Source organism: Pipistrellus hanaki (assembly GCF_964339955.1).
Source record: "Pipistrellus hanaki genome assembly, chromosome: 7".
NCBI classification, from domain to species: domain Eukaryota; kingdom Metazoa; phylum Chordata; class Mammalia; order Chiroptera; family Vespertilionidae; genus Pipistrellus; species Pipistrellus hanaki.
This window is the reverse complement of record NC_140509.1, coordinates 60,521,931-60,538,417: the sequence shown is the minus strand read 5'-3', so window position 1 is coordinate 60,538,417 and position 16,487 is coordinate 60,521,931. Positions and strand designations below refer to the sequence as shown.

The following is a 16,487-nucleotide window of genomic DNA, read 5'->3' as shown; positions in this document are numbered from 1 at the left end:
TGATAAATCTCATGTTCTACTGGTGGTGGGCAAATAGTAGAAAAGTAAATATATTAAGATATTAATTTCAGATACTGGTAAGTACTTTGAAAAAATCAAGATGAGGTCATTAGAAATATGTCAGTGTTTTACATCAAATTCGAAGTGTTTACTATAGACTTGTATCTTTCTTTCTAAATCATTTACTATTAAGCCATTTGTGGATTGTTCTTTAGGTTGAACTTTGGTGGAATCTTATTAGCTACTATTTTTTTTGTGTGTGGTTTGTTTTTAGATAACTTGGATTGATTATTTTTTCTGACATGATAATTTAAAAATATATATTTTATTGATTTTTTTTTTTTTTTTTTTTTTTTTTTTTTTTTTTACAGAGAGGAAGGAAAAGGGATAGAGGGTTAGAAACATCGATGAGAGAGAAACATCAATCAGCTGTCTCCTGCACACCCCCTCCTGGGGATGTGCCTGCAACCAACGTACATGTCCTTGACCAGAATCAAACCAGGGACCCTTCAATCTACAGGCTGATGCTTTATCCACTGAGCCAAACCGGTTAGGGCTGATATGATAATTTTCAAAACAAATTTTGGTGTGATAAAAAGACCTGATGTGAACTCATTAATGAGTATTTCATTAGATAATAGAATATTTTATCTTTTTAAAATATATTTTATTGATTTTTTTACAGAGAGGAAGAGAAAGGGATAGAGAGTTAGAAACATCGATGAGAGAGAATCATCGATCAGCTGCCTCTTGCACACCCACTACTAGGGATGTGCCCGCAACCAAGGTACATGCCCTTGACCGGAATCGAACCCTGGACCTTTCAGTCTGCAGGCTGACGCTCTATCCACTGAGCCAAACCGGTTTCGGCTATTTATCTTTTTTAAACTAAAAATAAAGTAAAAGCATAAAATGGTGAACAATGCTCTCTGCTAGAGGGATATATTTTTACATTTTATAAATGATTTTGCTGCTAATAAAGCCTATGACTTTGATATCACTTGACTCATGAGTTTCAACTTCCTTTGTAGATATAAGGCTTTGAAAAAAATCATCTTCCAGGCAACTTACAGCATTTATATTGTTATTTTTATTGCTATTTTTAGACACAAAGGAAAATGCCAATGTTGCAGATATTCTTCAAAAAGTTTGGGCTACATTGGAAGTTAATTTAGATCAGTATGCAGTTTCTCTCTTAAGGTAAAGCAATATAATGATATTTCTTTTTTTAAGAAACTTTTAAAATTTTAGTTCACAGAGAATATTATACTAATTTCTGATAGTCAACATAGTGATTAGACATTTATGAAATTTATGAAATCATCATCCAGATAAGTCTAGTACCCACTTAACACCACACATAGTTATTACACCAGCATTGATTATATTTCCTATGCTGTACTTTACATCCCCATGACAACCTTTTAACAACCAATTTGTACTTTGTCATGTTTTCCTCTGTTTCACCCATCCCTCCAACCTCCATTCTGGCAACCATCAATTTGTTCTCTGTATTTATGCATTTGTTTTTGTTTTGTTTGTTTGCTTATTTATTTGTTTTTATTTAACATGGGCCAGAAATTATGCCCAATGCCTTACTTTCATGTAAATGAAGTGCTAAAAACATGACCTCCTCTGTGAGGGTATAAGGTCAGTTCACTGTGGAGGTGTATTTGAAACACAGGCATAACTTCTTCAGGGGCCTGGTATTTCACTCCAATGACCTGCCTACCATAACCAAGAGCATTTATTTCCCAGAAACTCAGAAAATATCCAAACTAGAGTACATGCTCTTTTAAAAGTTTGGATTCCACACTCATGATTCTAGCGGACCAATGAAACTGACAAGTATGACACTTAAATGCCAGGAGCATCCAAAGCTATCTCCTCATTTTAGGAAGCATTAATTACACGGTCAAGAGCACATCTTTTGGTATAAGACCTAATGCCAACTTCAGCTCTGTTAATTATCAGATATATGACCAGGGATAAATTCCTTTTTCCCTCTGAACTTATAATTATTTTTCATCTGTAATATTAAGGATAAAATTTAGCTTATTTTAACATCCTATCTAATAAAAGAGTAATATGCAAATTGACTGTCACTCCAACACACAAGATAGCTGCCCCCATATGGACACAAGATGGCCACCACAAGATGGACAGCAGAAGAGGGCAGTTGGAGGTGATCAGGCCTGCAGGGAAAGGTAGTTGCAGGCAACCAGTCTGGCAGGGGAGGGCAGTTAGGGGCAACCAGGCTGGCAATGGAGGCCAGTTAGGGGTTAATGGGCCAGCATGGGAGGACAGTTAAGGGCAATTAGGCCAAAAGGGGAGCAGTTAGGCATCAATCAGGCTGGCAGGGGAGTGGTTAGGGAGTGAGCAGACTGGCAGGCAGAAGCAGTTAGGGGCAATCAGGCAGGCAGGCAGGTGAATGGTTGGGAGCCAGCAGTCCTGGATTGTGAGATGGATGTCTGACTGCTCGTTTAGGCCCGATTCCAAGAATTTCATGCACTGGGTCTCTATATTATATAGTTGTAAAAATAAAGTAGCACAGGAAACATATTTACCACAATGCTGCACATTGAGCTAATACTGTTATAAATTGTATATGTACACTATTATAAATATTGGTTTTATTAGTACTACTATATGGAGGACTTTGAGGTTCAGAAGCTGAGACTTTTATTCTTAGACTAGAGGCATGTGCACAAAATTTGTGCAGGGGCAGGGTCTCTCAGTCCTGCCTGCACCCTCTCCAATCTGGGACCCCTCGGGCGATGTCCAACTGCCTCTCGCAATCCAGGACTGCTGGCTCCTAACCACTTGCCTGCCTGCCTGCCTGGTCATCCCAAATTACTCCCCTACTGGCCTGATCACCCCAACTACTCCTCTGCTAGCCTGATTGCCCCTAACCTCCTCTGCCTCACCTCATACTGAAGACCCAGGATTTCCTCCTCTGGCTAGCTGCAGGCACCCGGGACCTGGGCTTCCCTCCCTCTGGCCAAATGCAGGCACCCAGGATCCAGACTGGCTGCGCCTGGGCTGGCCACAGCCACAGGGGACCGTGGGTGGGCAGCTTCACCTGGGCCTCAGTCACAGGTGCCCAGGACCACAGGGCAGACAGATTTACCCTCTCCCAGGCCACAGGCACAGGTGCTGCCACTGATGTCCAGAACCAGAGGGCGGGCAGCTTGTCCCTCTTCCAGGCCACAGCCTGGCTGGTCCCAAGTCCTCTCTCACTACCTCATTTGTTCCTGGCTGGTCCCCATTTCTCTCTCGGGAGCTTATTTGTGCCTGGCTGGTCCCCATTCCTCTCCAGAGTGTTGAGTGTCTAAGCCATTAAGGTGTGACAGTGTGAGGGAGTGATGACCATTTAAATATTAGCTCTTTGTTATATAGGATCATAAGGGGCAGAACTTTCCCAAGTCTACTTTGGGAAAGGCTCAGTTTACCAATATGACTTTCTCTCTGTCTTAGAATGCAAAGTTAAAACAAAATCTTTCAAGTCTGTCAGGGATATCTCTCTGGGTCATTCAAAATATTCCACATGGTTCATCAAGATATTCTAATGAACATGGCTGGCCCCATCTTCATTAGAATTTCCTGAGGTGTATGAAAAATGAAAGAAACTGGGGAGAAACCAAGATGGAGGCATAGGTAAATACCTAAACTTGCTGCCTCACACAACCAATTCAAACCTACAATTAAAAGACAAAACAGATATCATCCAGAACCATAGGAAGGCTGGCTGAGTGGAATTTATACAACTAGAAGGAAAGAGAAAAGCACACTGAGACTCAGAGGAGGTGTGGAGGTGCGGAAGTGAAGTGTGGAGGTATGGAGGCGCATGTGAAAATGGGTTGGCAACTGAGTATGCTGTTGTCTTTTTCAATTGGAAGGGAGATACAAGCTCCCAACTGCTCTGAACTCCAGTTCCAGTACCCAGACTCATGCAGGGAGAAACTGGAGTGTCTGGCATTGGGCCTGGAACATGAGGGTGGCTTTCTCTCAGAGGTGCTTGCAGCGATCATTGTTCCTGCATGGTGCCGCATGACATAGGCTCGGGGACCTTTTCAGGGTAGGGCTGACGGTCAGCCATTGCTGTTTGCTCTGCCCTGGTGATTCCCTCAGACCCCACCCACCCAATTTACAACCCTACCCAATCTGTGCACAGAGGCTTTTGCATATGAGTGGCCTGGCCTTTTGCAATCTAACACCTAACATATTATAGCTGGGTCAGAGAGCTTCAGAGCTCCCAAAAGAAGGCCCAAAGATGGACAGCAGCTTGCATTGCTTTACAGCTGGGCCTCATCTGGGCACCTACAAATCCCAAACAAAGAAGAAAAATCTGCAGATCTCTCTGTAGCACCTGCTGGGTGGCCTCAGGCAGTGGATGATTTTGCACCTCCTTGGAGGTCCAAGAGCCAGTATACCCAGTGGTCAGAGTGAGACCATCCAAATTACAACTCTTCACATCCATAAGAGACACACTCAAGGGGCAGGCTCAGTGAGTGCCAAAGCCCACCGAAGGACTTGTATACATGCATATAAGTACAACCAATGGACACAGAACTCTGGGGAGGGAGGGGATGTCTGGGAGGGGGGATGTTAAAATATGTACACAGATAATAATTTAATAATAATAATAAAACAAAGCCCCACTTAAGGAAGTCTTCCCCCATAAAGGTGTCTCCAGCACAAATTCTGCCATCATATACACAACTGATCCTTACAGCCAATTGGCCTGGAAGTCAATTCCTCCCAGTGATAACAATAGCAATCAAGGCTTAACTACAACAAGACTGTGCACACAGCCCACAAAAGGATGCACCAAGAGTGTCCACCTCAGGTAACTGGGGAAGCTGAGCCACTGGACCCTATAGGACACCTAGCACACAAAACCATTCTATCAACTCAGGGAAGCAGCCAAAATGCAGAGACAAAGAAACATCACAAATGACAGAAATGGAGGAAAGCAAAGACTGGATAGAGAGTTCAAAACTACAGTTATAAGATTACTCAGGAATCTTCTAGAAACCTCTGAGAAATTTAGTGAGACCCTCAAGTATATGAAAAAGGACCAATCTGAAATTAATCATATACTGACTGAAATAAAGAATAATATACAGAGACCCAACAGCAGATTAGAGGATCCTAAGAATCAAGTCAAAGATTTGAAATACGAAGAAGAAAACAACGCCCAACTGGAAAAGCAAAAAGAAAAAAAGAATCTAAAAATATAAAGATAGTGTAAGGATCCTCTGGGACAACTTCAAGTGTACCAACATCTGAATTATGGGGGAGACAGAAGAAGAGAGAAAGCAAAATAATGAAAACCTATTAGAAGAAATAATGGCAGACAACTTCCTCTATCTGGTGAAAGAAATAGACTTATAAGTCCAGGAAGCACAGAGAATCCCAAACAAGAGGAATCCAAAGAGGACCACACCAAGATACATCATAATTAAATGCCAAGGGCAAAAGACAAAGAGAGAATATTAAAAGCAGCAAGAGAAAAACAGTTAGTTACCTACTAGGGAGTACCCATATGATTGTCAGCTGATTTCTCAACAGAAACTATGCAGGCCAGAAGGAGTGGCAAGAAATATTCAAAGTGATGAATAGCAAGAAACTACAGCCAAGATTACTTTACCTAGCAAAGCTATCATTTAGAATTGAAGGTCAGATAAAAAACTTCATAGATAAGAAAAAGCTAAATGAGTTCATCACCACCAAACCAGTATTATATGAAATGCTGAAGAGTATTCTTTAAGAAGAGGAAGAAGAAGAAGAAGGAGGAGGAGGAGGAGGAGGAGGAGGAGGAGGAGGAGGAGGAGGAGGAGGAAAAGATAAAAATTATAAACAACAAGGTGACAACAAATACATATCTATCAACAAGTGAATCTAAAAATCAAGTGAATAAAAAAATCTGATAAACAGAATAAACTGGTGAATATTATAGAATCAGGGAGTAGACTGGGAGTAAAAAGGGAGTAGACTGACAATTCTTGGTGGAAAGGGGGTGTGGGGTGTGAAAAGATACTGGACAAAAATCAAATACCTATGGATGAGGACAGTGGGGCAAGTAAGGGCACAAGGTGTGGTGGGAACAGGGTGGAGGGGAGCTACGGGAGGGGTGGGGAAAGAGGAACATCTGTAATAATTTGAACAATAAAGATTTTTTTTAAAAAAAAAAAAAGGAAAGAAACTTTGACAGGAACTGTGATTAGGCCAACCCCAGGTGATAGACAATGGTGTTCTACATTGTCAGACTACCACATTATAGTTGGTCATTAGGATGATTAGGTTATTTATCATCCAAACTGGGATAGTTTCACAGACAGAGAAACTGTTTATAATTATGCTAGGACTATGAGCATAACCCAGGCTGCCTCAAGTAAACCAGGATATATGGCCAGCCCTTGTTCTTGTGACTACTTTAAAAGGCTTATAAAAGGCTTCCAAGTATTAACCTATCAATTTCCTCTCACCACCAAAGATGTGATCAATCATATAAATACATATAAATACAACCCTCCATAATAATCTCCATGGCTTTACAATTAAACCATCTAGAAGCCAAGAGCACTGAGACCTCTGTCTAGACCTCCAGTGGGGAACCGTTTTCTATGCTTATTATGGCTTCTATCTCAGCCAATACCAGGGAGATTATCCTAGATTCCTGGTGCTAGATCCAGTTGCTGAGTGGGAACAATATGACCCAGAGAATCCTCACTTCACTTTCATTATGTTCTGGAACATGTCACTGCCTTCCAGGGTGCAAATGTGGAGATACTTCACCCATAATTTATCAGTTACACCCACTACTCACTAATGCACCAGAAATCATGTATAAGGAAAGCTCTGCACTCTTCCCTTGTTCAAGGTCTTAGTTTTTTAATCTATATTTTTTCCAGATCCATGCCACACTTTAAACTCCATCCTAGTATCAATTTCTCTATGTCCACTCCAGAATTTTCATGGATGCCACCGAGTTTTGTTACTGCTTTGGCTGCTTCTAGTTTTCCTACTCGTACAGCTTGAACTTTGGTCCTGATTTTCCACCTATAACCACAATTACTCCCTGGATCATGAATTAGGTTCTTCCTTGACAAAGGACTTCAGATAACTTTGGGCACATTCATGGTTGACCTGGAGTGGTCTGTCCTATCTTGATGCCATGATGAATGAGCCCTACTACAGTTCCCCTTGATCAATGACTATCATATTTTATGCTAATTTTTATCAATTTATTGTTTTGTAAATAGATTTTTAAAGTTGCTTTTGCCATTGGTACTTAAAAATTATTTTTATATTTCTAGACTAATGTTTAAAAGCAAGTGCAAGTCTATTGAATCTTATCCATGCTATCAAGATGAAGAAACTAAGATTGCTTTTGCTGACTATACTGTAACTTATACAGACCAGCCACCAAATAGTTGGTTTATAGTATTCAGGTGAGGCTCTCATATAAGGGTAAGTGATGTCTCCCGTAAATGGCATCTGTATTCTTATGTATAGAGTTTTATTCATGATAGTAGAAAATGTATGAACTTGTAGGTTGCTTTCACAGTTAGTTAAAATTTCTTCTACATCTGCTATGGATAAATGAGATAGTACAGAAGTGTTTATACATGTTTTCTTAAAAAAAAAAACATGAAAAATGTGAAGTTATTTACTAGAGCTTTTTATTAGTATGGTAACCATAATATAATAAACAGATGTGCTTTTAGTATAGAAAAAACATAATTTGATTTCTGAGCAATGGCATATTAGGTAAAAGTCATAAATTACTTACAAAATTGGATTTCTTAACAGGTTTGCATTGGCATGATAAAATAATATGTTAATCATCATTTTAAAGGAAAGCAATAGGTGCACCTGATAGTAATTTGGAACTTTAAATTTATGTGTTTATTTCTTAGTATCAAACCTAATTTCAAACTTTCTTTACAATTTATGTCAAGGGAAAGTTCATGCTTTTGTAATTACAGAGAAATATTTTCGTTTCATCAAGATATGATTTTGGTTCCCAAAATATATACTACAATTCCAGTCTGCGTGCTCCATGTTGTTAATAATGACACAATGGAACATGTGCCAAAGCTATTCCAAAAAGTGGTGCCTTATCTTTATACCAAGAATAAGGTAGGTGTAAAATTTATTCTCCCTGTCTGATAGAATGGCAAAGTGAGAAGCTTGCACTTTGTAGAGGTTTCAGGAGGAGGTACAGTGAAGATGTCTTCAATCTACGTAACAGAGGAATAAAGTCATGGTCTTGTTCCATAGAAGTTCTATTATTTGACAGCAGGATGTACTTAATGTGAGTGCTAGGACATTCCCCTCCAAACCCTCTTCTTTCTTCTCTCCAAAGAAAATAAGATAAGGAAAGCAATAGAAATTATCATTATTAAAATCGTAAAATCATATAAACCCTTAAAATGGAAATGGAGCTAAAGAGCTCCTTTAGTCCTATCTCTAAATCAAATCAGCTGGCTGTCTCAGCTTCCCACTGGGTCTTTATTCTGTTCCTAAATATTTCAGATGAGTGTGATTACACAGCACTCAGCACCTGCCACCCTATATTTTCTAGGATGACAATTCCTTCCCGTGAGAGGAGCACTTGCCACATTACTCCTGCTGTGTGAACGACCCTGTCATTCGCTGAAATCACATTGCCTCTCTAATTTATTTGAATCTCATATTTGTGTTTTTAGTAATTTTCTCTGGGGAGAAATTATGACAAAAAAAAATAGTGTATAGATGCACTGGTAACCAGGAAATCTACTTTAGCTGTGATCTTTCATTGTTTAGCTGTGTGACTTTGCACTTCACTTTTGTCTTTGAGCTGTGGTTGTAACTGACTTCTGAGGTTTACATCAGTCTAACTTTTTTCTTTCTTACTGGAAGTGTCTGGAGTTATAAACTCAAAATTGCTTGGGCCACTTGTGTCTCATTATGTTATTGTACTTCTTTGTACCTCATTATCATCTCTTACTTCACCGACTCCTTGGCCAGTTATGTTGAACCCAGCTATTGCCCACTAGGATGTTACCACTTTCTTAGGTTCCTTAGTTGCTGCTTTTCTCTAGCCTAAAGAGCTCAGCTCCAGACTCACATCTCGGTTTCATGGAACCAGATCTGCTGTCAATTTGTTATCTTTACTTCCCAAAGGAATTACATTTCCATAATCTCCTCTGCTTTCCTCATCCTGTACTTAGAAAGATGATCCTTTGAAGACAGGATTATCAAGTAGGAAGCCACTGTGGTACTCCAGGATGATGCAATAATACAAAGCTGCCTTAGGAACCAATAAAACCATTTATTGCTACTGTTAATCACTTTATCTTATAGGTAGAGAATCACACAAGTCAAAGAGTTATTCATTTTCTCTGAAAACATGTAAGATGGCTCTCTCTTAAGAGGGATTTCAAGAAATAATGCTACTGATTTGGTGTTTATCAAAGACCTTGGGATCTTTATGTATATCAAGATGATAAAGTATTTCATGACTGAAAAGCCACAGATTGTACTTGGAAGAGACTAGCGGCAATGTGACGTCATTCTGTTTAATTCTCTTTCCTTATAGAAAGGGTACACATTCGTGGCGGAAGCATACACTGGTGACTCATATATATCCGCCTCACGATGGAAACTGCGTCTCCTTGGTTCTTCCAACCCACTCCCAAGCCTCTCTCGAGATTTTCCATGCAGCTCCTTTGCCATAAAAGAAATCAGAGATTACTATATACCCAATGATAAGAAGATTGTATTCAGGTATGAATATAATTCAGTATATGATAGAAGACGAAATACAGTCTTCTTAAAATATTACTTTTATTACATTTTTACATATTAGCATTATTAAAAACAATAAATTCTGTAGCAAAATTCTGAGTCATTTGGAATTTCAATTTATATCCTCTCTTAGGAACAATAAAATTAGAGAGTAATTTGATTATATAGATGGTATACAGGATATCAAGCCTATGTGGTTGCATATAATGGCAGTGATACTAGCTAAGTATCATTTGACTTTTATTAAGCATTCTTCATAACACTCTTTCCTCTTAGTACTTCCTTTTTGTGCTTCTGCTTCTTTGACTAGTGGGTTTCTCCTTATTTGCCAATTAACTTTCTTTTTATGTGTATCTATATACTTTCCATGAAAAGCCTCATTATGGACTCCACTCTCTTTCTCTAATCAGTCTTGATTGCTAATCAGACTTGCCTTTAATCTCCAAGCCCTTCTCTCTGTTCTCAATGTCCCTCCACTACTTCAGAGCCTCATTATATTTTGTCTATAGAAATGTTGTTTTCTGTAATTTATGGCTCCATTGTATTTATGACATATGAGTTTGCTTTGCTCATGCCTTTCCTGTTATCTCAAAATAGCCTGGATTCATTTTTGTTATTTTTAAAGATCAATCACTTTTGATGATGATTTTCAACAGCAACTCCTCTGTGCTGAGATTTCCAAATATAATTTGTTGGTACTGATCATTTCCTACAGCCCCTTCTCTCTGAAAATGTGATACAAAAGTTGTCATGCTCATAGGGTAAGAGTTTTAGAGAAGGTTGATTCAAACATATCAAATTCTCCTTAAAGGTCAATAAACATGAGAACCAGAAGTTTCTAAAGGGTGGTGACAAGCTGCTTGAAACTGTGTCAAGAGCAAGTTTCACACTGGGTTAGGGGCCCAGTGGAGTGCTGTGAGCGATTGGGAGGTGATGAGATGAGGACGGTGAAGGTAGCTAAGTCTCACAGATGCTGAGCTGGGGAGGAATGAGAGTCCTTGGATGGCAGGGTTGGCTGGAAATTTTTTGTTTGTTTGTTTGTTTTGATCTGTTTTAAGATGGATGAGTCTGCACGTGTACAAAAACCAACAATAAGGAGGGGTGTTAAGATAAAGGAGAGAGAGGATACTCAGGAAAGCCAATTTCAAGAGAAATTGAAAATTGATAGGATTCTGAGCATTTGCAAGGATTCCACAATAATAGGGGAGGAGAAATCCAAAACAAACAAAAACACCTCTTAAATTGCCTTAAGGGTGGAGTTGGGTTGAAGTCTGACTGTATGGTCCAGTTTTCAGCAAGAGGTTCCCAACCTGCACAGTAAAGGTTGAGTGTGCAGGTGGTGGATACTATTTTCAATTTCTCTGTATTTTGAGAATGACAGAAAGCTTTGAGGCCTATTGCTCTGGCCAGCTGTGGTCCTTTCCTAGCTGGAGAGGAGGATGTATTGGACAAGTTTGGCACTGGATTGCCAATCTGTCAAGTTTTATTAGTGAATGCTTATCATATCTAAACAAAATGTTACATTTTCTGTTTAAGATTTAATGATAACAATGAAGGTCCTATATTTATTTAATTGTACCATACCTTTTTGGGAATTTTTCCAAAGTGTACAATAGCTGTAATATTTCCAGGATTTTAGTTGACTTTGCAAAGTGGTTTTACTTTTAGATTATCATATCAGCAAATTATAGTTTCCTTACTGGTTGAGACTAGTACAGTTGCTGATAAACTTGAGTGTCTTTCTTTATAGGTATTCAGTGAAAGCTGTATTGCCACACCTTGTTACAATCCATGTACGTGTGTCCAAGCCAGATGCCTTCATCAAGCTACAGATTCTAGAGAGTGAAGAAGTTGTCATTAGCACCACAGGGAAAGGCCAAGCCATAATCCCAGTTTTTAGCTTCTTGGGAAATGAAAAAGTTGTGACCTCCCAGTGTAAGCTTTTTTTGTGGTTTCTTTTTTTAATTATTTACTTATTTATTGATATTTTCATTTTATTAAAATTTTTTACTGTTGACATTATTGCAGTTGTATCCCTTTTTGTCATTGTAGCCCATGGGTATGCCTTCCCAATATGAATAAGAATTTGGAGGAGCAAAGAATGAAAAGACTCCACACTGTGATGACACTATTAGTACACAGATGTAGTGCTTTAGACACAGGGAAGTGTCTAACGCTCTACATACTATAAAACATGCTTTATATCATATTAGTGAGGCCAAGCTCGTGTAAAATTGCAAGTTTAGCAAGTTTTGTGTGTGTGTGTGTGTGTGTGTGTGTGTGTGTGTGTGTGTGTTTTAAATATATTTCCTCTCCCATCATTGGTCCTTCATCCCTGCACAACCCTTGGGTCATTTCAAAAATTACACCTGTAATTTTTCATTCAAATCTGCTTGTACAACGTTAAGCCTCTCCATTAGGCTCATAAAATAATTTGTTTGCCAGATACAGTTAGGTGTTTGTATAAATGAAGTTTAGAATTCAGCTAAGAACTCCTTGTGGAACCCTCTGCAAAATTCTGAGCTCTTCTTTGCTTCTTAGCTGCCTCCTCTTTGGTACCCTGACTCACAAACTCTGATCTTTGCTTCCTGAACATAACACTGATGCTCCCTGTCCTGAATCTCCTTCCCTGTGCAGTGTAGAAGGTTCTCACAGGCAGAAATATGGGGGAGTGGAGCCATCATCTTGTATGTTTCCTTTCTCTGAAGGATAACATCCTAGACTATCTATTGCCCAGTGACTGCAAGCAGTTGCTTTATGTATTTTGTCCAATTTTATCATTTGTATGGTATGAGGATAATCCAATGCCCATTATTCTGTCCTGGCTGAATTTGGAATACTTGTATGTTCTTCACTATGCTCCCTCGATACACATTTAATGAATTAATAAATGACATTCCAAACATGTTGATTTTTATCCCTCCCAGTGGTACTCATTGTTAATTACAAAATAATGAATGTAGAAATTAAAATGAAAGTTTTAAAAAAGTGTGATAACATATACACACTTACTATAAAACACTGAAGCTGCCATATTGTGTGGTATTGGTGTCACTGGAGAGACACCGAATGAATGAGGAATCGTTGAACAGTTGTGTATTCTTTCAGCAGTCAGAGGTTGCTCAGAAGATGCATTGCTCTATGCTGGTCACATACTGTTATAATAAAATTTCCAAGAAGCCTGTTGGTTTTTGTCTCATTAAAGTGAAACAAATTGACTTTCCTTTTGAATGTCTTATAAAGGGAAATAGCTAAATAATACAGTCAGTAATATCTGTGCATTTCACATATTTTAACTTAAGCTTAATATTTTTTTTCTATCCAGCTAGCAAGCAAATTCTTTTACCTCATACTCCATCCAAGAAAGATCAAGAAATGTTTGCTAAGAAGAAAATGGCCCCGGGAAGCCAGAGAATCAATAAAGGTAGGCCTGGAAGTGCAACAGCAGACACCAGTCAGCTTATTTTGGAAGATGATACTGTCAATGCGCCCACACAAGACGACAATCCTGGCATGTCACAGCAGGTATATTTACATTTAAATTAATTATTCAATTGCACTGCTCCTAAAAATCTCACATAAACTCTCTTCCTAAAAATTTTCAATAAATAATGCTCTGTCTATGCATTCAAATCTGCTTTGTCATTGGTGCATAATCAGAATTGGAGGGTTTCTCTATGCTAAAATTTTTAAATATGTGGCAAATTCAATCTGTACACTGACACTATAGGTAATTATAATTATCTTACATTACATGTGTGATTATGTTAAGTTATAAAAGGCCTCATAACTTTTAAAAGAGTCACATATCAATAAAAACTGATTTGTATATCTTGTTAAGGAAATGTAAAACAATGCATATAATTTAAAGCAATGGGGGAAAACAAAACAAAACATGACCTATCCTTTGAAAACTAAACCAAGAAATTAAGAAAATAAAATGCCAAAAATGAATTCTAATATGACAGTAATACAATAAATACAAATGGATTATTAATAAGTTGAAAAGATAAATGTTTAAAGTTAGATAAAATCATGATCCACAGAAAGTTTAAAGCTGAAACAAAAAAGAGCTGTGATGATATTTTAATATCTCAATATACATAATTAATGAGATATTACAATAAACTAGAGACTTGGTGCACAAATTTGGGCCTGTGTGGTCCCTCAGCCGGGATCAGGCCAAAACCAGCTCTCTGACATCCCCTAAAGCAGGGGTCTTCAAACTACGGCCCGCGGGCCACATGCAGCCCCCAGGGGAGTCTGATCCTGCCCGCCAGGTTTTTTGGGCAGTGAGCGCAGCCAAGGTGTTATAGTAGGAATTAGTAGTTCATATAGTCCGGCCCTCCAGCTCTCTGAGGGACCGTGATCTGGCCCCCACTTTAAAAAGTTTGAAGATCCCTGCCCTAAAGGGTCCCAGATTGCAAGAGGGCACAGGCCAGGACAAGGGACCCCACCAGTGCACAATTGGGGCCAGGGAGGGACGTGGAGGTTGGCCAGCCAGAGTGGACTGTAGGAAGGCTACAGGGTGTGTCTGGCCCCTCTTGTTCAGTACTGATTGGCCAGACCCCAGCAGCAAGCTAACCTACCAGTCAGAGTGTCTGCCCCTGGAGGTCAGTGCACACCATAGTGAGTATTGAGCAGCCTTAGCATATCATTAGCATTATCACTTTTTGATTGGTTGAAAGGCAGACTGGACAACTGGACAGTTAGCATTTTAGGCTTCTATTATATAGGATAAAAAGCAAAAAGTATTTTACAGAGAAAAATTAATGTTAACAATGAATAGTTAAGATTTTAACACAAATCTCTCAGCAACTGATAGGTCAAGCTGAAAAGCAAAACACTTAATAATCACTAGGAATTTAAAAATATATATTTGTGTAAGCTTAATCCTTTAGACATCTATATGAACATCTCACCTCATAAACAAGAAAAATACTTTAAAAATATATATTTTATTGATTTTTTTACAGAGAGGAAGAGAGAGGGATAGAGAGTTAGAAACATCGACGAAAGAGAAACATCAATCAGCTGCCTCTTGCACACCCCCTACTGGGGATGTGCCCACAGCCCAGGTATATGCCCTTGACTGGAATCGAACCTGGAACCTTTCGGTCCGCAGGCTGATGCTCTATCCACTAAGCCAAACTGGTTTTGGCAAGAAAAATACTTTTTTTTCATAGCACAGAAAGCCTCAATAGAATAAAAATCAGTCTGTATTATGTAGATCAGAAAAAAAATACAATAATATAGACATTAATAAACAGCCTAAAATTACATAGATATGGAACCAACATAAAATATATTAAATAATTTTTAGTGAAAAAAGCAAAAAAGAAATTATGAAATATAATACAAAGAATTCAAAAACAATAAAAAGTTTCATATCAAAATTTATAAGTCACATCTAAAGTAGCATTTGGCCGAAACCGGTTTGGCTCAGTGGTAGAGCGTCGGTCTGCGGACTGAAAAGTCCCAGGTTTGATTCCGGTCAAGGACATGTACATTGGTTGCAGGCACATCCCCAGTAGGGGGTGTGCAAGAGGCAACTGGTCGATGTTTCTCTCTCATCGACGTTTTTAGCTCTCTATCTTTCTCCCTTCCTCTCTGTAAAAAATCAATAAAATATATTAAAGTAGCATTTGGTGAAATATTGACTTTTAAACTAATTCACTAGAAAGCATGAAAGATTAAAAAATGAGCTAAGCTATAGGAACAAAAAGCTAGAAAAAGAGCCAAAGATTAATTCAAAGAAAAAAAAAACTTTAATAACATTGAGAACAAAATTTTAAAATATTAACAAACCATCCTTTTTTTAAAGAATAATACAGTAGACATGCTGCTTATAAGACCAATTAAGAAAGAAAATATAAATAAATGAAATATAGAACAACAACAACAACAACAAAAAAAATAGGCTGGAGGTACATCTCCAAACAACAGGATTAAAAAAAAAAAAAAAAGTATTATATACAACTTTAACAAATTTAAAACAAAAAAAAACATGATAAATTTCAGGGGGAAATGGAGGAATGTTGAAGCTGCTTCACTAGAAAATATAATATCAATAATAATAATAATAATAAGAAGAAGAAGAAGAAGAAGAAGAAGAAGAAGAAAAATAATTAATAAAACTGAATTGATAATCAAAGTCTTATCTTTCCAAAAGCCTAGGCCCAGTTGGCTTTACAGGTTAGCGCTAACAGACTTTTAAATTGTTCTAGAAAGCTGATCTGGGACAGGTTTGGCTCAGTGGATAGAGTGTCCGCCTGCAGACTGAAAGGTCCTGGGTTCGATTCCGGTCAAGGGCATGTACCTTGGTTGCGGGCACATCCCCAGTGGGGGTGTGCAAGAGGCAGCTGATTGATAATTCTCTCTCATCGATGTTTCTAACTCTCTATCTCTCTCTGTGAAAAATCTATAAAATATTTTTTAAAAAAATTTAAATTGTTCTAGAAAACTGAAAACAATATAAACATTCTAATCTTTCCTCTGAGATTAATGTAATCCTAATTAAAAACTGATAAATAAAACAAAAGTAAAATAAATACAATTTATTTATAACATAGATAAAAATTATAAATACTAGAATATATCATGGCAGGTAACTTTTATAGACTCTGATGTTACAAAATTTGGGGGAACATCTGATAGTATTTAATTAAATTATGATTGTATGATATAGA

The 16,487-nt window shown here is 38.1% G+C and overlaps 1 protein-coding gene across 1 annotated transcript in view; it reads left to right on the top strand.

The window, feature by feature from the left end:
• ADGB (androglobin) overlaps window positions 1-16,487 on the top strand; it is a 119,858-nt gene that overhangs the window by 74,889 nt on the left and 28,482 nt on the right. Inside the window, exons 23-28 of the mRNA XM_084889310.1 lie at window positions 1,107-1,200; window positions 7,323-7,457; window positions 7,995-8,148; window positions 9,590-9,777; window positions 11,549-11,733; window positions 13,124-13,323. Coding sequence (XP_084745436.1) covers window positions 1,107-1,200; window positions 7,323-7,457; window positions 7,995-8,148; window positions 9,590-9,777; window positions 11,549-11,733; window positions 13,124-13,323 — 956 coding nt within the window. The remainder of the gene's footprint in view (window positions 1-1,106; window positions 1,201-7,322; window positions 7,458-7,994; window positions 8,149-9,589; window positions 9,778-11,548; window positions 11,734-13,123; window positions 13,324-16,487) is intronic.